The sequence below is a fragment of the Pipistrellus hanaki genome (assembly GCF_964339955.1).
Source record: "Pipistrellus hanaki genome assembly, chromosome: 15".
NCBI lineage: Eukaryota > Metazoa > Chordata > Mammalia > Chiroptera > Vespertilionidae > Pipistrellus > Pipistrellus hanaki.
This window is the reverse complement of record NC_140517.1, coordinates 12,242,359-12,265,946: the sequence shown is the minus strand read 5'-3', so window position 1 is coordinate 12,265,946 and position 23,588 is coordinate 12,242,359. Positions and strand designations below refer to the sequence as shown.

At 37.4% G+C, this 23,588-nt stretch overlaps 2 protein-coding genes across 2 annotated transcripts in view; one reads left to right on the top strand and one right to left on the bottom strand.

Moving 5' to 3' along the window:
• Positions 1-23,588, top strand: part of TMED6 (transmembrane p24 trafficking protein 6) — a 328,748-nt gene that overhangs the window by 61,134 nt on the left and 244,026 nt on the right. The window lies entirely within an intron of this gene.
• SNTB2 (syntrophin beta 2) overlaps positions 1-23,588 on the bottom strand; it is a 69,891-nt gene that overhangs the window by 22,952 nt on the left and 23,351 nt on the right. Inside the window, exons 2-4 of the mRNA XM_084861071.1 lie at positions 12,708-12,921; positions 5,092-5,302; positions 3,101-3,243 (exon numbers count right to left, since the gene is read on the bottom strand). Of these exons, the coding sequence (XP_084717197.1) occupies positions 3,101-3,243; positions 5,092-5,302; positions 12,708-12,921 (568 nt within the window). The remainder of the gene's footprint in view (positions 1-3,100; positions 3,244-5,091; positions 5,303-12,707; positions 12,922-23,588) is intronic.

Here is a 23,588-nt window from a genome sequence, read left to right as displayed (position 1 = left end):
TTAAGGAGTGGCCTTAGTTCCTTCCATTAAATGGTATTGTTTTTTAAAATTATTAACACCTTTATTGAAATATAATTCACATGCCATATACTTTACCCATTTAAAGTATATAGTTCAATACATTTTAGTATATTCAGAGTTATATAATCACCACCACATTGCATTTTAGCACATTTTCATTACTTCCAAAAGACATCCTATACTTATTGTTTCTCCCACTCCCCATCCTATATTCTTGGCAATGACTAATTGTTCCATTTCTATACATCTGCCTATTCTGGACATTTTTTTTACAAATGGAATCAAATACTATGTTGTCTTTTGTATCTAGCTCCTTTCCACTTAGCATAATGTTTTCAAGGTTCATCCATATTGCAGAATTTATTAAAATCATATTCCTTTTAAAGATATATATATATATATATATATATATATAAAAAAATATATATATATTATTGATTTTTTACAGAGAGGAAGGGAAAGGGATAGAGAGTCAGAAACATTGATCAGCTGCCTCCTGCACACCCCCCACTGGGAATGTGCCCACAATCAAGGTACATGCCCTAGACCAGAATCAAACCCGGGACCCTTCAGTCCTCAGCCAACGCTCTATCCACTGAGCCAAACCGGTCAGTGCCATATTCTTTTTTATTGCCAAACAATATTCTACTGTATGGATATATCGTATTTTGTTCATTCATTCATTATTTGAATGAACTTGGTGTTTCCACGGTTTGGGTTTTATGAATAATGCTGTTATAAACATTCATGTATAATTTTGTGGGTGGACATAAGTTTTCGTTTCTCTTAGGTATACAACATAAGAGTGGAATTGCTGCATAAGGTGACTCTATGTTTACCCTTTTGAGGAACTTCCAGTCTGTTTTCTACATGGACTGTACTGTTTTACATTTCCAGCAGCCAGTGTATGACGGTTTCATTTCCTTACACCCAAGTCTACACTTGTTATTATCTGTCTTTTTAATTATAGGCATCCTACTGGGTAGGAAGAGGTTTCTACCTCACTGTGGTTTCGATTTGCATTTCCCTGATGGTTAATTATGTTGAGCATCTTGTTATGTGCTTATTAGCTATTTGTATATTTTCTTGGGACAAATGTCTATTCATATCCTTTTCCCATTTTTTAATTAGGTAATTTATCTTTTTATTATTGAGCTGTAAGAGTTCTTTATATCTTCCAGATACAAGATCCTGATTAGATATATATTTTGCAAATATTTTCTTTCACCCAGTGGGTTGTCTTTTCACTTTGCTTTTTCCACTTTATTGATGGTGACATTTGAAGCACAAAATTTTAAAATTTTGATGAAGTCCAATTGATTTATTTTTTGTTGCTTACACTTTTGGTGTAATATCTAAGAAAGCTCTCCCCAAGCCAAGGTCATGAAGATCTACTCCTCTTATAATTTTAACTCTTAAATTTATTTCTAACTTTTCTTTAGCTGCAAATTAATACCACACTGATAGTACAAACACAAACACCCCATTTCCTTCCTTAGTACCAAAGTGTTTTTGTAGTCTAGGACTAGTCTAGCCTATGGCCAGAAACTTTTTGTTCATGGGATTGTAATTTCTAGTATTAAACAAAGGCTCATCTATGGAATGTCACAGTGCCACAAATTAAGGAAATGTCTAAGGATAAAACTACCCTCCTTGCATTTTATAATCATAACTAAAGAATAAGCTTTTATCATGAAATTTAAACTTAAGCAATCTCTACAGTCATATTCATAAGCTTAACTCTTTAGAAAATATAAGTCTAATCGTTGCACTTATAACTACTGAGACATGTCCACATGCTTTCATAGGATTTCTGTCATGCTTCCAAAATAACCATGACAGAGAAACCATAACTTAAGTAACAGAATTTAACTCAACTGAGATTTATTGAAGGCCTATTATATGCAAAGCATAAGAAGTGCTGAGATGACTAAGTCACAGTTCTTAACCTTAAGGTTATAATTTAGTGGGGATTAAGAAACAAAACAAAAAGAGAAAAATGATGGTTAGAGTCCTTCATGCAGGACCCTCACATCCTGAAGGACTTAATGAGGGCTCACCTCTCTCATTCTGAGGCTCTATAAGTCCCTTGTCTCTATTCTGTGATCTTGGTGTTCCAGCTCTGAATCACAGAGCCACCCCTTAAAAGCTATGTAAAAATTATATTTTTATTTTTAAAAATGATATATGTAAGGGAGCGAGGCAAGTTGCAAGAAGTCCTATATAACATGAAAATCTTCCTGAAACGTAAGGAATACCCTTCCTCGCATGAATCTTTGTTTGCTCAAAGCAGGACTGCTCCCCACTGTTCCCTGTGGGACATACCAGCTGGTTTCAACATTTAGCCTTTTTGAGTACCAAATGCTTTTCGGTGGCGCTCCTTTTTAATGTGTACTTTCTGAGTTACATCAAAACCTGGTTCTTTTTAAAGCTCTGATAAAACTGAATGTGCACATGTCTTCTAATTTAACACGAGGTAACTAGTTTCCAGTTCTCTCTTAAGACATATTGGCACCCAAATCTACATTTCTCTGTTCTTTGTGCTTGCAACTCCCCACTCCTAGCATGCTAGAAACATCCTGTTGCTTCAGGTCAAGTCAATGTTTATTTGATGGAATCAAAGTTATATGCTCTTTTACCAGAAAGAGAAATTGGAGAATATTTTGGTTGAGTTGTGTGGTTTATCCACAGTACCACATTCCGGTTTAAATGATTTCATCACTCGGTCAAGAGGCTGCCACAATTTCAGTGGTTTTGTAGTCACAGTCAATAAAGTAAAGGAAAAAACACACACACTATTTACTTATATTCATGACTAAGCAAGTCTTGAAGGGAGTAGTTAGAAAACTGCTTCAACAACTTAAAAAATGCACACAAAAACACTAACGACAGAAACCATTTATTCTGAGCTAGGAGAAGCAAAATAATCAATAAAGTTGTGAAAGAAGTTTTTGTCTAAATCAACTATGTCAGCTACTTAAATCCTATTTTAGGCACCTAATATAACAGACTTCACTTTAAAATTCTTTAGAAGATTTAGAGTAGGACAGATACTCTCCTTTTGTGTCTTTTGACTTACCTTGTGGCAACAAGAGGGTAGCTGTGACATGGTGATGCCCAAGCATCCCTTGTCCATGGCATGCAGTCATAAAGCAGCAAATCCTTCTCAGTCACAGCCATGAGAACAGGTCTCCACTGTTGTCTTCCACCATCTAGTTTTGCCTGTTACAATGGTGAAATCCAGAAAGCAGAGCTAACTATAACGATATGTAATTATAAAAGTCCATTCAGTGGTGGTCTGACATAGCAGGTCTCGAGTCTCCATTTGTTTCTCCATCCTTATTTTCTAAACATCAGTATTTTTCAAATATTTTTGTAAGAAATATATTTTAAATAACAAAGAATTTAAAAACCCGATTTAAATATCAAAAAAAGAAATATTTTAAATTACAACCCAATACACACACACATATAAATAACTGAATGTAAAAATTTCCAAAACAATACAATCCCTATATTTTATGCAGTGTACTCTGATCATTTATATTTTCAGTGTATTTTAACACCGATTCTTTTTTAATATATATTTTATTGACTTTTTACAGAGAGGAAGAGAGGGATAGAGTTAGAAACATCAATGAGAGAGAATCATGGATCAGCTGCCTCTTGCACACCCCCCACTGGAAATGTGCCCCCAGAACCCTTGACCGGAATCGAACCCGGGACCTTTCAGTTCGCAGGCCGAAGCTCTATCCATTGAGCCAAACCGGTTTCGGCTTAGCACCAATTCTTCAGCTCACAATCATCACAGTGACATATGGCTTCAAGGAGAATTCAAATTGATGAATTTTTTTTTGTCTCTTAAAGAGTGTCTCAGAGCCCCTTTTCATTTCCTCTTCCTTAATGACTGGAGATAATCTGGATTGTTAGAGCACCTTAAGAATATGTTTATAATCTGAAAATGGCCTAAGTGGTTCTGTTCTATGTTACAACAACTACCACTCAGACTCTTTTAAAATTCCCTTTTAAGAGTATAACCAACTAAAAGGTCAACTATCAGTCATGTAAAAATCAGTATCATAAGAGTGGAATTAGGACAGAAGTCTCTTTGCATAGAACAGATTATTTACCAGTTACCAAATATCTATATTATAGGTTTTCCCTGTTTTAAGCTAACTCAATTTATAACAACATGAAATAACAAAAAGGATAAATTACAGAGAAATCATTTAAAGTTCAATGACCCTTTTTTAATTTATTTGCCAAAAATGACTGTTTTCCAAGTACAACTGGAACGGTTTCATTTACATGCAAGCTTTTCAGGAGATGCACCTCTTGCCAAAAGAAATGCTTACCTACATTAAACAGGTTATATGACCTGAAATTATCTTGACAATTTCCCACTCATAAACAAACTTAGATTAGAAAAGGCTTTGGCATGTAGCAAGTCCAACCTTTATGAGATACATAAGCTCATCATACTTCTGAGAAATGGTATCCAATCTTCTACACCTTATTCTGAGAGTGATATTTAATTTGGGTAACCCAAACAACTATCTCAGAAAAGTAAAAATCAAGAGTATTTTAGAAACAGGACTTTGAATTAGTTCAGTGGTACTATTTTTATTTTTATTTTATTATTATTATTTTTTTAACCACCACTAGCCCTGGAGTTCTCCAATTAGATGCCACTATAGTTCATGATAAAGTATATTTTTGAAGATTTATTCTGGATCATTCCTATCCTTTAATACAATATAAAGTACTGACTTTATGAATACATTTAAAAGGATGAACAGTCCTTTCAATGCAGAGGAAAAGAACAGACATTGCTCTAGCACAGAGTCAAAGCCAAGAGTGTTCACTGTGCAATCAGTGGTACTATTTTTAAAATGGCTGAAACTTTTCTTCTAAGTATTATTTCCCAACCCTAAAAGTTGTCTTCTTAGACAAGATTTTACAATTAGTGACTTGTTTGCTTGCTTTTTGTATGTATGACTGCATGATCAATACGAAATGGGGTAACCATCCTGGCTGTGAATGGCACCCCTGCCCTGTCGCCCAGCCTACCTGTTCTGCCAGCCAGGCAATATGCTTGACCTCCTTGCTGCCGCCTGCTGTACTGGTTGCACCAAGCATGGCGTTGAGTTCAGCCAACACCTGTGGGAGGAGAGCCATAATGTTGGTGTGGATAGCTACGAACCAGGAGTGTGCAGTGGCTGTATCCTTGCAGCGTAGGATCAACGTATTCCTGCTATCGGGAGAATGTAGCTCTATCAATCTGTGTGGAAAAAGAAAACGAAAAAGTGAGCTAGATCAGAAGTCATCAAACCTGCCAGGGTTTAACACACATTATTGGGAATCTATTTTAATTTTATTTATTTATTTTTAAAATATATTTTATTGATTTTTTTACAGAGAGGAAGGGAGAGAGATAGAGAGAAACATCGATCAGCTGCCTCCTGCATACCCCCCTACTGGGAATTAAGCCCTTACAGGAAATCGAAACATTACCTCCTGGTTCATAGGTTAACGCTCAACCACTGAGCGTTAAGCAGGGCTAAACTGGCATTTCTGCCTTGAAGCTTGTATTTCTCTCATTTGGCAAATATTTAAATTTGCCACATTTAATACGGCATATATTCACTCTCATTTGAACACTGGTTAGTCTATCTCTCTTAAACATATTTATTGAGCACCTACTCTACATACCAGATACTGTGGTAGACACTGCTATTGGTCATACAGAGATGAAAAAAATAGTCTCTTTCCTCACTGGGTCTCTAATCTAACACACAATTACAGGTTATAAAAAGTGCTTCTATTAAGGACTATGAAGGCTACTATGAAGTTCTTATCTAAAAAAGACACTCCAAAGATGGCAGTGACACAGGTTACAAACACGTCTACCTGCACCTATCTACTCACCCACTCACATGCCTTCCCAATGGAGTTAGCCATCTAGTAAATCATCCAAGAAGCATGACTGCTGGATCACATATGGCAAGATCCTGTTTTGCTTTGTGAGAACCAGCCAAGGTGTCTTCCAAAGTAGCTGGATCATTTGACATTTCCATCAGCAACAAATAGAGTTCCTGTTGCTCTAGACCTGGATGGGTGGCTCAGCTGGTTGGAGCATCCTCATCCTATACACCAAAAAGTTGGGGGTTCAATTCCTGGTCAGGGCATTTATCTGGGTTGTAGGTTTAATCCCCAGTTGGGTTACATAGGAAGGCAACTGATCAATATTTCTCTCCATTGAGATATTTCTCTCTCTCTCTCTCTAAATCAGCGGAAATATATCCTCAGGTGAGGATTAAAAAGAGTTACTGTAGCCCTGATTTTAGCCATCTTAATAGGTGTGTAGTGGTATCTCATTGTTTTGATTTGCAATTCTCTAATGACATATAATGTTGAGCACTTTTCATATGCTAATTTGCCACATGTATTTCTTTCTCTTCTGGTAAGGTGTCTGTTCAAATCTGTTGCCCACTTTTTAAATTGGGTTGGCTTCTTATTGTTGAGCTTTAAGAATTTTTTGTCTATTTGGGTACCAGTCCTCTATCTGATCTGCATTTTACAAAGGTTTTTCTCCCATTCTGTGGCTTCTTTTCATTCTCTAATGCACATGTGTCAAACACAAGGCCCGCGGGCCAAATCCAGCCCGCCAGGCCTTGCAATGTGGCCCGCACCGCGCTGTCATCACTGCACTCCGCTGTCAGTTTATGACATTGTCAGTTTATGGCTGTTCAGTAAACCATTCGGCCCGCGATTTAGGCTGGATTTTAGATTTTGGCTCCTTCTCTGATTGAGTTCGACACCCCTACTCTAATGGTTTATGATGGTTAATTTTATGTGTCATCCTTAACTAAAGGATTATTAAAACATTATTTCTGGGTGTATCTGTGGGTGTTTCCGGGAGGCACTAGCATTTGAACCAATAAGAGTGGCCCTCACCAACTTGGGTGGGCACCATGCAATCCACTGAGGGCATGAATAGAACAAAAAGTTGGAGGAAGAGCAAATTTGCTATTCGCTTGAGTTGAGACATCCATCTTCTCTTATCCTCCTACACTGACACTCCTGATCCATGGGTCTTTGAACTCAGACTGAATTACACCGTTGACTTTCCTGTTTCGCCAACTTTGCAGACAGCAGATCATGGGACTTCTTGGTCTCCATAATTGCATGAGCCCATTCCTAAAATTAATCTATTTCTATCTATCCATCCATCCATCTTTTCTATTGTTCTGTTTCTCTGGAGAATCCTAATAAACAGTGCCTTTTATAGAGCAGAAGTTTTTAATTTTAATAAAATTTATTAAAATTTATAAAACTCAACTTTAAAATTTTTCTTTTATGTACTGTGAATTTGGTGTTGCATCTAAGAAGTCATCAGGAATTTTTTTAAAGCATAATCCTACACGCTCATGGAGAAAAGAAGAGGAGCGCTATAAAATCTTGGAAACTGGCAAGCAGACAGAGGAGTTAAATGATGTATCAGACCTAAAAAAAGTGGGGAGAGCCAACTCCCAGCCAATCCACAGTGTAGAATCCCAAAGAGCTGAGAAATTGGAGGCACCAGGTACCTCTGACAGTAGGAGTAAAGCACACAGGTAAAATAAAGGGTCTGGTGAAAGCCTGTTTCAGTGTTCCCCACCCTCAAACCAGCAAAAGGTTCAAACCCACACTCATGTCACCCAGCTGGGTGGAAGAGCCGGTGATGTCCTTATCTCGGATCCTCTCCGCGCTGATTGCTTTCTAAAGGGGCTGACTATTCCTACCTGGCTGCTTTGGACTCCCCGTAACCAGCCTAACATCCTTTAGTTAGACACATGCTAAAGGTTCAGTCGTAAAACCATGACAAGAAATTTCTTTCACTCCTCCTCCTGGCCTACTTAGCACCACAGATAGGAATCAGCTCATCCTTCTCTGGGTACAAAACGTTCACCTTCTGAAAAGGCCTTTTCACCTCACACAGTTTCTGACAGTCTCTCAGACACATCTCCTTCAACAGCCTCTGAATTCTGAAAATCCTTACATCAAATACCCTAGTTATTAATAACTGGGGGAATGGAATTAATAAGTGGTGTAATTCAGCAGTGTAATGTAGCTTTCACTTTCTAGTAAGTCTTATAAATTAAAATTAAGCTTGATTAACAAAGTCCAGTGGGCTGGAAAAAGGTGAAAACAGGCAATACATTAGTTCTCAGGGCAGGATTACCAGTTTTTCATGAAAAGAGAAATTTTGCAGTGTTTTTTAAAAAAGGGATTGTAAAATGGCAAATTAAATGAGAAGAAACAGAAAAGAAACTCCAAAATTCTGATGGTTCTAGGATCCAGAAGAATTTGCCCTTGAAGAGGAAGTTCCCCTCCACCTGATAAAGGGGACAACACTGCTGTTTTAGAAGAAAAATTCATATGCAAACTCTCCTAACAAACACTTGGAGGCAGTCTGCCAGTAATTGTTTGAGTTCACAGGGGAGAGGAGGAAACAGCTACAGTGTGAACAGTTTTGGCCTCTGGTCAAACCACTGAGGATTTCCTGAGAAATGCAATTCCATTCTGATCGTATGAATCAAATCAATATTTAGATACACAGAAGCATAGGATTCTATAAGTCTAACCTGCTTATTTCTTCTGTTTAGTAGTCTTTGACATAACTTATGTGCTCAATTCAGTAATAATCATATTGTCTGATGATGTCATAAAGCCAAAATTTACCTTGAACTTGGAAAACAGCCAATGTGAAGATGAACAAGACATTGTGAACCAGCTCTAAGGAAACAGATGTACGTTTCTGAAGAGCAGTGTTTAAGAACACCTTGTCCTTGCTAAACTCCACACTGCCTCCACGGCTGTTTGCTAAGGAATGGGCTGGTGTTCTCTCCCTGGACGTCATCATTATTTATTTAGCTTTCACTTTCCAGAATTAACTGTTTATAACTATCAGAAGCATCTAGTGAGGTCTTGAGAACTCAAGGTGGAGGAAGAGAATAAACTTCCTTCTCCTTTTTACTCATTCTGATGGTCAGCACTTTTTTTCAGCTCTGGATAGTGAATATGAAACTAAATAAAAGTAGTAAAACAGAAGAAAAGGATGCTTTCTTCTCGTGTCAAATACCTTTTGCATTTTATTTAGAAGGTAAAAGATGAACCACAAAGAGATTCCTACATACCCATCAGAGTAGTTTATATTGAAAAGACTGACATCACCAATGCTGGTAAGGATGAGAAGCAACAGAATCTCTCCTACACTGGTGGTGGGAATGTAAAATGGCACAACCACTTTGGGAAAAAGTCTGGGAGTTTTTAAAAAAAATAAACATATACCTATCCCATGACCCAGCAATTCCACTTCTAAGAATTTATCCAAGAGAAATGAAAGTATATGCCCACAAAAAGAGTTTTAGAAAAATATTCACAATAGCACTGGCTGGTTTGCTCAGTGGTTAGAGTGTCAGCCCACAGACCAAAGGGTCTCTCTCCCTCCCCCTTCCACTCTCTCTAGAAATCAATGGAAAAAATATCCTCAGGTTATGATTAAAAAAATATTCACAATAACTTTATTAATATCAGTGCCAAACTGGAAATAGCACAGGTATTCATCAATACAAAAATAAAGATAAAATGTGATACATTCATACAACACAATACTTACTGCTCAGCAACAGAGAGAAAGAACTATTGATACATGCAACAAGATGGACGAATCTCAAAAACCTTATGCAGGCAAAAGAATTCTATCACAAAAGAATACACTTATATAAAGTTATAGGATAGTTAGAACTAATCTAATACTAGAAAATCAGAACAGTAGTTGCCTTGGAGGTGGGAGAGAGAATTGACTGAGAAGGGGCACAAGAAATTTTTCCAAGATGATGGTAATGTTCTATATCCTTTTGTAAAAAAATTATTTTATTTTTTCATTTATTTTTAAAAAATATTTTATTGATTTTTTTTACAGAGAGGAAGAGTGAGGGATAGTTAGAAACATCGATAAGAGAGAAACACAGATCAGCTGCCTCCTGCACACCCTCCACCGGGGATGTACCGGCAACCAAGGTACGTGCCCTTGACCAGAATCAAACCTGGGACCTTTCAGTCCACAGGCCGACGCTCTATCTATCCACTGAGCCAAACCGGTTTCGGCAATGTTTTATATCTTGATAGGCTTGGGTTATATAATTGTATGTATTTGTCAAAACTTACAATTTATGCATTTTATTGTATGTAAATATTGGCCCTAAAGGGGGAAAAAAAACTATAAAAAAACACTGAACTCCAGTTATTTATATTCATGCTTAAGTATTTAGAAGAAAATATATTAATGTCTGCAATTCACTCTAAAATGTATTTTATAAAAACTAAATTGATGGATCAATGGATGGGCCAATCTGTGATAAAGCATAGAGTAAAATGTTAGTGGTAGAAAATGGGCAATAACCATAAAATCCTTTCAACTTTGCTACGTGTTGAAAGATTTTCATAGTAAAATATTAGAGGGAAGTGAAGAATGATGGAATGATGAGAAACCACGTGTCTACTTACGGCTTAAAAACAGATTCCAAAGTATTTTCCAGATGAGGGAATATCTAAGCCTATTCTTTGCTCAGAGTTTTACAAAAGACTATGGAAGATAAAGATTTCCAAACAGGAACACAGTCAGCTAAATAAAGCTGCAATTTGATAAGTGTCTTGATGACAGATGTCCTGATGAAAGTTATTTTTTGCTGTTCCTATATAAATTGTGAATTTTTTGCATGGTTTTAAATGTTGCAGCTGTGTGCCTGCCATGACACTTCCTTTAACCAAGTGGAGATAAATTTTTTAAAAATATATATATTTTATTGATTTTTTTTACAGAGATGAAGAGAGAGGGATAGAGAGTTAGAAACATCGATGAGAGAGAATCACCAATCAGCTGCCTCTTGCACACCCCGCACTGGGGATGTGCCCGCAACCAAGGCACATGCCCTTGACTGGAATTGAACCCGGGACCCTTCAGTCCAAAGGCTGACGCTCTATCTACTGAGCCAAACCGGAGATAAATTTAAGGATCAAAAGGTCCAATTGATTTCACAGATATTATCTTATTTATCCTTGAAGTAGTTCTAAAGAATATAGTTGAGCAGGTATTAGTCCATTTTACAAACAGAAAAAACCCAACAGGATAACAGAGAAATTAAGCGACTTATTTAAAGGGTCCCGGGTTCAATCCAAGGGCTTATGACTGGGTTGTGGGCTCAATCCCCAGTAGAGGGCATGCAGGAGGCAGACAATCAATAATTCTCTCTCATCATTGATGTTTCTATCTCTCTCTCCCTCCCTCTTTCTCTCTAAAATAAACAAAATATTTTTTAAAAGAAATTAAAAAAAGCAACAAAAACAATACAAATATATCAGAATATAATTTTAAAAGTGTGTAGACATTTTAAAGATACTATTTTTTAAAAAGAATTTACTATGTGCTTGCCTCTACATAAAGAGCTTCATATTTAATCTTCACAATGAGTTAATTATTATGTTTTTGGTTGTGTTTTTTAAAAATATGTATTTTATTGATTTTTTACAGAGAGGAATGGAGAGGGATAGAGAGTTAGAAACATTGATGGGAGAGAAACATCAATCAGCTGCCTCCTGCATACCCCCTATATGCCCTTGACGGGAATTGAACCTGGGACCCTTGAGTCTGCAGGCCAATGTTCTATCCACTGAGCCAAACAGGTTAGCGCTTGGGTGTGTTTTTTAACATATGAAGATATGGTAGTTTATGGAGGTGAAGGAACTTGATCAGACCCTTCCTTTGAGCAGGTACCTAAGTGGGATTCAAATCAAGGTCTGTCTGATTGCAGAGCTCAGTCCGTTAGGGCATATCTACCACATGTTATAGAGCAGGAGCTTTAATGTCCCTGTGGACTAAAATGCCCAAGAAATCACTCAGGTACTTGCTATCTTCTATGATCCATTCCATCTAATCAGGTACCTGGCTCTGCGTTCAGACTGGAGGAGACCATAAAAGTGAAAGCTCCTAATAAAAAGTTTATCCTTAACTATGTCTTTGGACAAGTTTATCTCTTCCCGCTAACTCCCCAATCCCTAACCTAACACTAGGTTTACCAGTAGCACTTCATGGAGTTAATAAAGACAAACTCATAGAAACCAAATGTTTATAGAACTAGGAGGGACATTAAAAATTATCCAATTCAACTCTTTCATTTTACAAATGAGGAAACTAAGGTCAAGAGAAGCTAACTTGCCAGGGTCACATAATTAGTTGAAGTGAAATCTATAATGCAGATCTGACTTTTTACACACCCACAGTATAAGGAATTTACATCTAAACAAACATTTTAAAAATTCTTTAGTAAAATTTTTCAATTACAAAGTAAAGCTCATAGTGAAAAAATAAAAGTATAAAAATGAAGACCAGAAGTCCCTTCTTTCCTTCCAATCCCATTTCACTCCCCATGAGTGTCCACCATTATGCTTCTTGTCTGTTTGCCCCAAAATTTTCTATATATGTACTGTACACATATGTATGAAGTAATTTAAATATGGAATGCCAAAAACTATTTTCTTATCTCAGACTGATGTTTCCCTCCGTGAAATTTAGTCAGTCATGTTATTGCAAAATGAATTGCAACATGTCTTTAAGTACGATGTTCTGCTTAGGTACAGCTCACCTGTTCTCCAGATCCGGCATGCTTAGGTTTCTAGCAGCAAAGCACATTTTGAGAGGAATGACCTTCCTGTCCTTGGTGCTGTTCTGGTGTTTTGGAGAACCAGAGTCCTCGCTGCCGCTAAAGCTTGGTGACTGGGGAGCTGCACCTTCCCATGGCAGGTCTGATACTAAGGATGGCTTCTTGATATATGGCGTTACTTCTCGGATGAATTTGACTATGAACAAAAACCAAAGAAGGAGGTTAGCATTTTTGCTTCCTATAAAAAATGACAACTAAAATGCACACATTCATGCAATATCTAGCATGAAGCAGAAAACAAAGCCAAAAACACAAATTTAAAGAGCCAGCACACAGAATCTTAGTATCGGAGGGTCCTTTAAGGGCACATAATACAAATGAAATAGCATCACTGTATTCTAAAAACTTTAACTTCTGAGCACATGTGTGTATTGTTCTGTCTTCTTAGGACACTTCTTCCTCCCTTGGTCTGCCTGGTCAACACTACTCAAGAGTCACCTCCTCAGCAGCAGTTGCTGTCTCCTCTCTCCAGGGCATTACCATTACACCTCTACGACAACATCCTCTTAGATTGAACCCTGGGGTGTAATCCTTTGCTAAAACTTCTGTTCCCCTGCTGGCTATTGAATTCCCCAAGGCAGGGATTATGACTTATTCAATCTTGGCATCCAATTATCTAGAACAGTGTCTGTTCAGCAAATGTTTCAATAAATGAGTGAAGAAACAAATGAATAATTAAATTACTAAATTGTCTCAGGAGTTGACCAGCCATGAATGAGTCTCCTGGTGATATATTCAGTACCTCCTGATATAGCACCACCTACGTTTAGATGAAACATCTTGAAACTTTCACTCGTTTTTTCTGTTTACTGAAGCCACATAGAACAATCTCTTCCACATGAGAGAACACCTTCAAATATCTGAAGAATGAGATGATATCTCTCTTTCTCTTCACTGGACTCAGCTAAGTATCTCTAGTTCAATTTGATTCAATTCAATCAACATTTTTAGCTACCTACTGTCAAGCATGAGGGGAGCCCCTGAGAAACAAGAACAAATGAGGCATGGACCCTGCCCTCCTGCAATGACCAGTCTACTAAGGAAGACAACTATGTAAACAGATCATTACAATTTTGAAAACAAGTACAAAAATAAGCATATTCAAGATAAGGTATTTCCATTAATGCTAGCCCCAAAATAAAATATAGCTTTCAATAGATGGGAAACTTTTCTAAGTTCAATTTTAGAGATTATATAAAATACTAGAGGCCCAGGACATGAATTCGTGCACACTGAAAGGAAATTAATTAGAAGAAATATTTTAATACTGCTATTCACCCTTTTTCTATAATAGAAGTGTCAATCAAATTCACGATCAACAATGACAGATGGAAACACACATGTGAGACTGGTGCCAGGGAGAGCTTTATATATCTAGATAAACTTGCTTAATTAGACCTGCTTTCTGATTTAGCTAAACTTTTTCCAGCCCAGTGAAGCACCTCAACTTCTCTTTCAGGTAATTGTTATCAACACAGCAGAAAACATGAACATGAAGCAGATTATTATTGCAGATCACATAGGGAGAACAAAGGGTAAAATATTTAACTGCAGCAGTGTTTGACTATATTCTGCTCAGTGAGAAAACATGAAGTCATTTTCAAGGTCCACCATTTCTTACTTCTTTTCAGTCGGGTCAAATTTCTAAGCTTTCTAAATCTGTTTTCTGGCTAATGAAAACAGGATCCCACTGAGTCTCCTATCTACCTACTCTAGGATTTCTGTGAGGATCAAATGAGATGAGGCACAGGAAAATGCTTCATAGATATTTGGTTAAAGTGTGAAATGTTTGCACCTGGCTATAAGGCAAGTTGTGTTTCTGGGCTGAAGAAATTCCAAAGAGACTAACTGCTAGGGAGAGCAAGCTGTGCTTTGCTACGTGACGTCATTACCCAGCGCCCACAGTGACTGTTTCCAGGCTGGGCTGGGCTGTGGGCAGCATTTTGCACCATGGGGTCTCAGCAGCATCGGCTGCAATTTGGTAAGCTGACATTCCAGGGTGGTTGCAGAGCCTGTGTCCCAAGCGGCTTGGGGAAGCCGAGTGTTGCTTTGTGGGTGCCAGGTCCGCAGTGCGGTTTCTCTGTAAATGGCCAGTGTGCGTCATAGCAGCTCCTGTGTTGAGCGTCTGCCCCCTGGTGATCAGTGTGCCTCAAAGCGATCGGTGGATGGTCAGACACTTCACATATTAGTCTTTTATATATATAGATTTCTTTTACCTCAGTCATGACTGGCAACTACTGTATTTGAGGATGATGTTCTTAAAAAAAAAAAAAAATAGATAAACCAAAGATTAAAATCTTAGATAGCACAAAAAATGTAAATAAATAGTTGGTAGATGAATCAGTCATCATTACTTCTGCTAACATCAATTATATGTCATATCAATATTTTATCTCCCTTTCAAATTCCAAAGTGGTAGGTCATCAGAGTAGATGATGGGAATTGAAAACAAGTAAGATATGATCATTATCAATGCTTATCAGTATCATAAGAGCTAGCATTAACATTTTATAGCTTTAGAAGCTTTATGCTTATGAAACTTTACTAACAGACTACTAAATCTAAAAAATAATCAAATGTATGCATATATGACAAAATTCAACTGTATAAAAGATTTTATAACAAAAAGTCTAGATTTCTAGCAACCCAGTTCCCCTCCCAGGGTCCAACCATTCATTGTAAGGTACTTCAGAGATATACTAGATGTTCTAAGCATATGTACTACAGACACACACACGTGAATTTATGTATACACACACATTTCACATAGTGGCAGTATATTATGCTTATTGTTCTGCACCTTGTATTTTTTACTTAATAATAGTGATAATAGTTTTTATAAGCCTAACATTCTACGGTTCATTTTATTGCATGATGTGGTGGTAGAGAGGTGTTTGGGATCATACAGACCTGGTTCAAATACTAACTGTGCTTGCCATCTCAGAGCTATGTGACCTCACTTGCCTGTTCTGAGGTCCTCATCTATATAATAGGAGTTAACACTAAACAAGTAACAATTCCAGGATATTCTAAACATCCAATAAAGCGTAGGTGGCTTTCTTTTCCTTCCCTAAATTAGAATGTTGGAGAAGTTAAAATTTTTAAACAGCAATCAATAGAAGAGGTGAAGGTATTTTCTTATAAGTTACTAAATAAGATCTGCTGAAATTAATCATAATTCTTGAAAATATAAGAGATTATAAAGGGCCCTTTTTCAATTATGCCAACATTTATATATAGTTTGTGTGTGTGTGTGTGTGTGTGTGTGTGTGTGTGTGTGTGCTTTCTATGCAGTTCTAATACATGTATTTCTAGGTGGAGAGAGTTAAAGCTAGCTAGCTGTCTCAGGTCACCAAGGAGATTTTTTTCATCCTAGAAAAATGAGCAGGTTGCAGCCAGTATATCCCTTGAGTGGCTGACTCAGGCATTTCAATGCATGCTTTAGCTTTGTACTTCCAAGAGAGGATTAGATCACAAGAACTTTGGCAGAAATTCCTACAGTTTCCAGTCACTGCCAAAGGCAGAGACTTACTTTTTGAACTATTTAAGGCAGTATATCAACTATTGGGCTAACTGACTAATCTTGAATATTATAGTAGTTAGGAAAGGATCCTTCATGATCTACTTGGAAGTTCATTCAATCACATAGTATCACTGTACTGATTAATGCACACATATTTAAATAAAACATATATACATACACAGCCTATTGCATGGCTTTTTTCAGAGAGCTATGAGTTTCATTTGAGCTGATGACAATGGTGCCCACCCCCATCTACCTGGCCATCTATAATGGTTGAAGAACTAAGAGTAAACATCTATTTCTAATTTGCCTGAGATATGGGAAGATGGAGAGTTAATGGTGCTGTTTTAGTCCTATACTTAGACCTTCCAAGTTGCCATAAACAAATTATTCCTCCTATATCCCATGTGCACTCAAAACCCTCAATATATTTCAGAATTATTTCATTTTTCCTGAAAAAGATAATCCTAAAAATGTTTAATTAAACACTGATGTCTGCAATGTTTTGGGTGCAGAAGTCAATTTTCTTTCTTCTGTGTACTGATCACTCTTACTAAAAGTGAAGGGGGCTGACCCCCATCCTAAAAGCATCATTGTAGCCCTTTCTCTTTAGAGTAACAAAAACAGATATGTGCACTCTACAACTACCTGGAAAGATACCCGGAATGATTTTTCATCAAAATATCAGTAGTGCTCAGATATAGGTGTAGGCTTGCCTTGTTTTCTTCATGTAGTTCTGTATATCTTCATGAAGTCTGAAATTTTTATGAGTCCATCTCATTTATACCAGAAGAAACATTTTAAAAAGTGAAGAAAACTTATCCAGAAACCTTGGTCAAACTTTAAACATGGAACTACCTTAAAGTGAAATCTCGCTAGCCTTCAAAAGCTATGATCCAGGAGCCAACTGATTCTTACGGAATTCCATCCTCTAAAGAACAGGGTTTATGCGGGGGGGAGGGGGATTTCCTATGTATTTTAACAAGGTACACTGCTATTCTGGTTTGGAACCATTAGGCAGCAAATAATCTTAAATAAAAGGTTATTCAAAAGATACTTCATAGTTAGACATAGGCTATGGCTGTTAATAGAAATATTCCAGAAAATCAATCACCTTTTCTTATGAACACAACCTCTCACAGAATCATTATTTTCCTCTCCACCCCTAAACGTATCTTTTTCTTATCCTACCCAGCGACCTTTACTGTGAGTTTAAGTGAAACTAAATGGATTGGACAAAGTGGAGAGAATGGTGCCAATTATTTCCCCTGCTTTTGCAAGCAAGTTTGTTTCTAGCTTATCCTTAGGGAGGAAAAGTTGGCTTTTCATTTTGCTCACAAATGAGTTATGTTGACATCACTGTTAAAGTATTCTCCCAAGAGGTTTCTCCTTAACCCCATCCCAAGATTCTCAAATCAGGAATCTGCTAAATGGCCACAAAAAACATTAGAGAGGAAATACTTTCAGAAAAAAGTCCTTTATGTTCTCAACTCGCAGGTGTCTTTCAACTCAAGTCTCCAACCACTTGGGGTCTGAGTAGACTGCAGTCTAGAGTTTGCCGATGTAAACTCTGAACATGTTCAGAATAATCCTGGTTTCACTATATTTTTCCATTTTATTTTATTTATTAAAAAATATATTGTTGGAAGTATTACATGTGTCCCCCTTTTTTCCTCCCATTGTATACCTTTCTTTTAAAAAATATATACTTTTTTTTATTGATTTCAGAGAGGAAGTGAGAGGGAGAGAGATAGAAACATCAATGATGAGAGATATTGATTGGCTGCCTCCTGCATACCCCTCACTGGGGAGCGAGCCCGAAACCCAGGCATGTGCCATGACCAGGAATTGAACCTGGGACCTTTCAGTCTGCAGGCTGATGCTCTAACCACTGAACCAAACCATCTAGGGCTATCTTTCCATTTTAAAGTAACATTGCATATTCACCAATCTGTTGAACTCCTGGTATGTGCCAGGAACTGTTTTTAGAAACTTAAGCTAATACATTTGTGAACAAAACATGCAAAAAAAAAAAAAAAAAAGATGAATGTAATTAATAAGTAAATTATATTCCAGAGAAACAAAAACTTATGTTCACATTAAAGCCTGTACATTAATGTTTTAGCAGTTCTTTTTATAAGTGTCCTGGAAACTGGAAAAAACCTAAATTTCCTTCAGCGGGTGAGTGGATAAACTGCAGTATAGCCACAGAATAGAATATTACTTGGCAATAAAAAGGAATAAACTACCAATATACTCAGCAACATGGATAAATCTCAAAGGCATTATGCTGAGTAAAAGCAGCCAGTGTCAAAATGTTACATTACTGCATGCTTCCATTATTGAAAAGACAAACTATATGATCAACAGATCAGCGGTTGCCAGCTGTTAGGGATGGGGAGGGTGTGATGATTATTTGGAGTACAGAACTGTCGTGTATTCCGACTGTGGCTATAGACATAAGAATTTACACATGTGGCTGAAACCGGTTTGGCTCAGTGGATAGAACGTCGGCCTGTGGACTGAAAGGTCCCGGGTTCGATTCCGGTCAAGGGCATGTACCTTGGTTGCGGGCACATCCCCAGTGAGGGGTGTGCAAGAGGCAGCTGGTCGATGATTCTCTCTCATCGATGTTTCTAACTCTCTATCCCTCTCAATTCCTCTCTGTGTAAAAATCAATAAAATATATTAAAAAAAATAAAATATATATATTAGAATTTATACATGTGTTAAAATTCACAAAATTGTATACCATAAGAAGTGAAAACCAACTCTACTACATGAAAAAATTTTTAAAAGCAAATAATATAGTATTTAGTAGATGTTTAATGTTGCAGAAAAGGAATGACAGTAAGAGCAGATGGATGAGGAGTGCTAGGGAATTCTAAATAAGGTGGTTAGGTAAACCTCATAAAGGCAATATTTAAATGAACACTTAAAGGAGGTGGGGGAGTTAGTCATGCAGATATGTGGGAGAAGCATTCCTGACAGAGGGAATACTAGTAAAGCAGTAAGGGAAGCCATTGTGACTAGCGCAGGTTAACGGGAAAGACTAGAAAATGGGGTCATAAAGGTAAAGGTGTGGAAGGCAGATGGTGCAGGGCCTTTCAGATATCCTAGGGACTTCGGCTTTTATTCTGAAATAGGAAGCCACTGGGCGGTTTTAAACAGAGGAGTGACATGATCTAACATGCATTTTAATCATTTTCACTACCTTGAAAATAGGGTGAAAGAGGTTAAGGCAGAAGCCGGAAGATCAACTGGGAGGTTATTAGAGATGAGAGTGAAAGTAGTTGAGCCAGGGCGACAGGAGAGGAGGTGGTGAGAAGTGGTTAGATTCTCCACTAAAAGAGCTACTCAGATATCCTGACGGACTGGATAAGAAGAGGGTAAGAAAAATATTGAGGATGATTTTGAGACTTTTGTCCTGAACTGGAAAAACAGAATTGCCATCAACAAGTTTAAGAGTTAAGATATATATTAGACAATCAAATCTAGCAGGCATATGAGTTTGCAGTTCAGGAGATAGGTCTGGGCTGGAACTATAAATACGGGAATTGTTGGCATGTAGAGACTGGATAAGATCTTTCAGGATCCCAGCAGGAAATGAATGGCACAGGATTAACAAAAGGACAGTTTATAAAGGTGTGGGCAAGAGTTCAGGGAAACCACAAGGGGAAACAGAGTATGATATCCTGTTTCCACACCGAGGTCTAGAGAGACTAGGAGAGGAAGTGGTTACCAGCCCAGAAGGAGAGTCCCATAGAGGGCTGACTTGTGAGGAGCCGTGACTTGCAGTCAGATTCATCCAGACTGAAGTGAGCCTGCAGACTGGGAGCAAAGGGGGTGAATGCTCCCATCTCCCTCTCCTCCCCTTTCCCTCCAGCATCCTGGGAAGCTTGTGGATACAGTCCATGCAGTCATCCTCCGGGAGAGAGAGCAGGTAGAGGAGGAGTGGACCTGGAGGGGCAAATGGAAGACTTTCCAGCACAATCACCAAGGGAGTGAGTACAGAGGAGGAAGAGTACATTCCACCATGAAAGGGCTGGGGAGAAGAGAAGGCACAGTACGAGACAGGAGACCCATGAGAGACAAGTACTCCGCAGAAACACTGGCTTGAAATATTACCAAGTTTATGCAAACCGAAAACGCCTTGCTTTGATCTTACTAACCCTGAGTTAGTTCCTTCCTCTTCAATGCACTCCTATAAAAGAAAAAGTTTCTATTTTGTTTCTATTTCTCCTGTTGCTCCTTAACTCTTCTGAATAAAACTGAATTCTAAAGGGTCACTGACATTTTCTTACCCTTTCTCAATCCTTATGTATGTATGCATTTTTAATTGTAACCTGAGGATATGCTTAGTGATATTTTTTAAGACACAGGGAGGGAGGGACGGAGGAACACTGATGTGAGAGAGAAACATGGATCAGTTGCCTCCCGTATGAGCCCCAACCAGGACTGAACCGGAAGCCTCTTGGTGTACAGAAGGATGCTCCAACCAACTGGCCAGGGCTAAATCCTTCCTACTGACCATTCCAATACCTGATATCAAGTAATCTTTTTTAAAACCATCTTTGCTACTTTAATGGGTGAAAATGATGTGTATATAATAAGCCCACCCAATCTTGATCTCCTGCCTCAACAAATGCAGGATATTATCTTTTCTTTAAAAGCAGGAAATCCTTGTTTCTTTATACTATTTTTTTTTTTAATCTGAAGATATGGGAGGAGTGATTTGTGAGGTTATAACAGTGAGGAAATTACCAGCACCCCAGATCTAACAAAAACGTTGAGTTATAATTTTCTGAATTTGCTATACCAGCATTTCCAAAGTCATACTTAACTTCCTATTATTGCCTCATCATTTAACTCTGTGATGTTAGCTCTTTTCTTCTTGACAGTCATCAGGAGGAAAACAAATCCCCAGCAAGAAAACCAAGCATGTCCTCAGAAGCTGTACATGTTTTTATAGATATGAACAGCTGTGATTTGTGTTGGTTCTGGGATTTTCAATTCTCTTTATTACCCATCATTCCTTCTCCATTTCAATCTAAGGCTCGTCCAAGTCAATAAAAGTAGGAGTTATATACCCTTTTTGAGGATTTCAAATTACTATTAGGATGACAAGGAAAACTCAAGTTTCCTTTTATGCCTCTGAGCTATAGTGGAACAGATCTAAATATGCCAGAAATTAGGTAGTTTCAAAATTTGTCCCCAGCAGTTAAAATGTTAGTATTTTAAAATTATGACTTTTTTACAATAAATTTATGTAAACTGGCAAAAAAAATGTTTTAGGACTCAATCAAATTCTAACACAAATATCTATTACTTTTATACAAATATTAGTTTTTACACTTAAAAAAAAAAAAAAAAAAAATATATATATATATATATATATATATATATATATATATATATATATAAATAGAACAAGCTAGAGTGAAACAATTTCAGTCTTGGGACTGTTTACTATATAATTTCTCCTTGGTAGTCTTCTTTAAGTACTAATCTTACATGGTAAAACTAGTTATGGGTCATTTATAAAGTAAATATTTTTAAAATGAATTTAAAAAGTTTTTCTCTTTGGAATGTTTCCTCAAATTGTTAAAGAATATGCAAGATTTTCAACTTATTTAAAACGTTTTGCAAAAAGTTTTAAACATCGTAGGTTTGCATTTTTAAGTGTTTTTATAAGGAACACAACTACCAGCAAATTTCCCTGTGAAAATTGCTGTACCCTAAATATGTGTATTTATAAGCCTTTATTGAATACCAAAAGTGGGAGATGCTACATTTGAAAAATACTTTGAAATACATAGTTTTCTTTTCCTGTCGGTGTTGAGATTTATATTTTCTATGCCATATCTGTTTTTATGAGTCAATTCCATTTCCTAGTATTTCTCTCTCCCCTAAAAAGAAGTATTGCTTAATGTGAAACAATGTTCCTTCTGCTCACTTGAAAACACAAAGCAGAGAAGACTGTTGACAACAGTAGAAAGGTCTTAACCACTTATAGGAAGAGAAAAAAATAAAAAGACAAGACTTTTATTTCATTTTCACTACAGCAGAGGCAATGAAAAAGGCAATTTGCACAAGAAACAGGCTGGCTAGGAATAATTTATATTGATTCTTTGTCTCTGCTGAAATATTAAAGTAAAGACTAATTTTGGGGGGGAGAAAAAACTCTACCAGATTTTAAAAATCACCATAAAAGGACAATAATGATGAAACTAAGGGTATCAGAGTTGCCAAATTATAAAAGTTGTTATATTTTAAAAATTATATGTATTGATAATTTGTTATTCATAAAATGCTCAAGAAAATATGACAATTGCTCATAATGGTTATATTTGTATTGGGACTTCTATTTTTGAAGTTAACTTCCTATAATGTTTGAACTTTTTAATAAGTATATCCTATATGATAAAAGCCTAATATGCAAATTGTTCAACTGGCAGTGTGACCGAGAGTCTGACCACTCGTTATGATGTGCGCTGACCACCAAGGGGTGGCGTGGAACATAGCGAGTGGTGGGTGCTGGCACCAGTGGCAGTGAAGGTGCTGCTGGCTCCAATGGGCCACGACGAGAGTGGGACCGTGGTAGGATGGCGGAGCAGGTGAGCGGGTGTGCCAGGCCAAGGCAGGTGTGACCAAGGGCCCAATCACCTCGCTGATTGCTGCGCAGACAGCGACCAGCAGTGGTGGCAGGGGTCACTATTAAATAAGTGCTGAAGCCTGGCAGGTGTGGTTCAGTGCTTGAGTGTCAAACCCATGAACGAGGGGGTCATGGTTTGATTCCTGGTCAGGGCACATGCCAGGGTTACTGGCTCAATACCCAATGGGGGATGTGTGAGGGGCAGCTGATCGATGTTTCTCTCTATTTGATGTTGCTCTCTCATCAATGTTTCTCTCTATAACCCTAACCCTTCCTGTCTCTAAAATCAACAAAAACATAAATTTTAAAAAAACAAAGTAACTGTGTAAGAGCCTCAAAGATAGTAAGCACTGAACATTAACAATCTACCGAATGCAATTATTATGGAACATGGGAGAATATGGAGACGGTAGTTAAAATATCTCCAGAAAGACAGCAAGCTAATTGTTTTGTCTTCCCTGTCACTAAAAGACCAACTTTGACAGCACTTAAACCATCCTCCTTTATATTCTTGCAACACACCACATATCATGATGATGGCACGTGTCATATGTCACCATTTCTGCTTTGCCAGTCTTTCCTACATGATCAAGTTACAGTAAAAAAATTAAAACTCAAGACACCA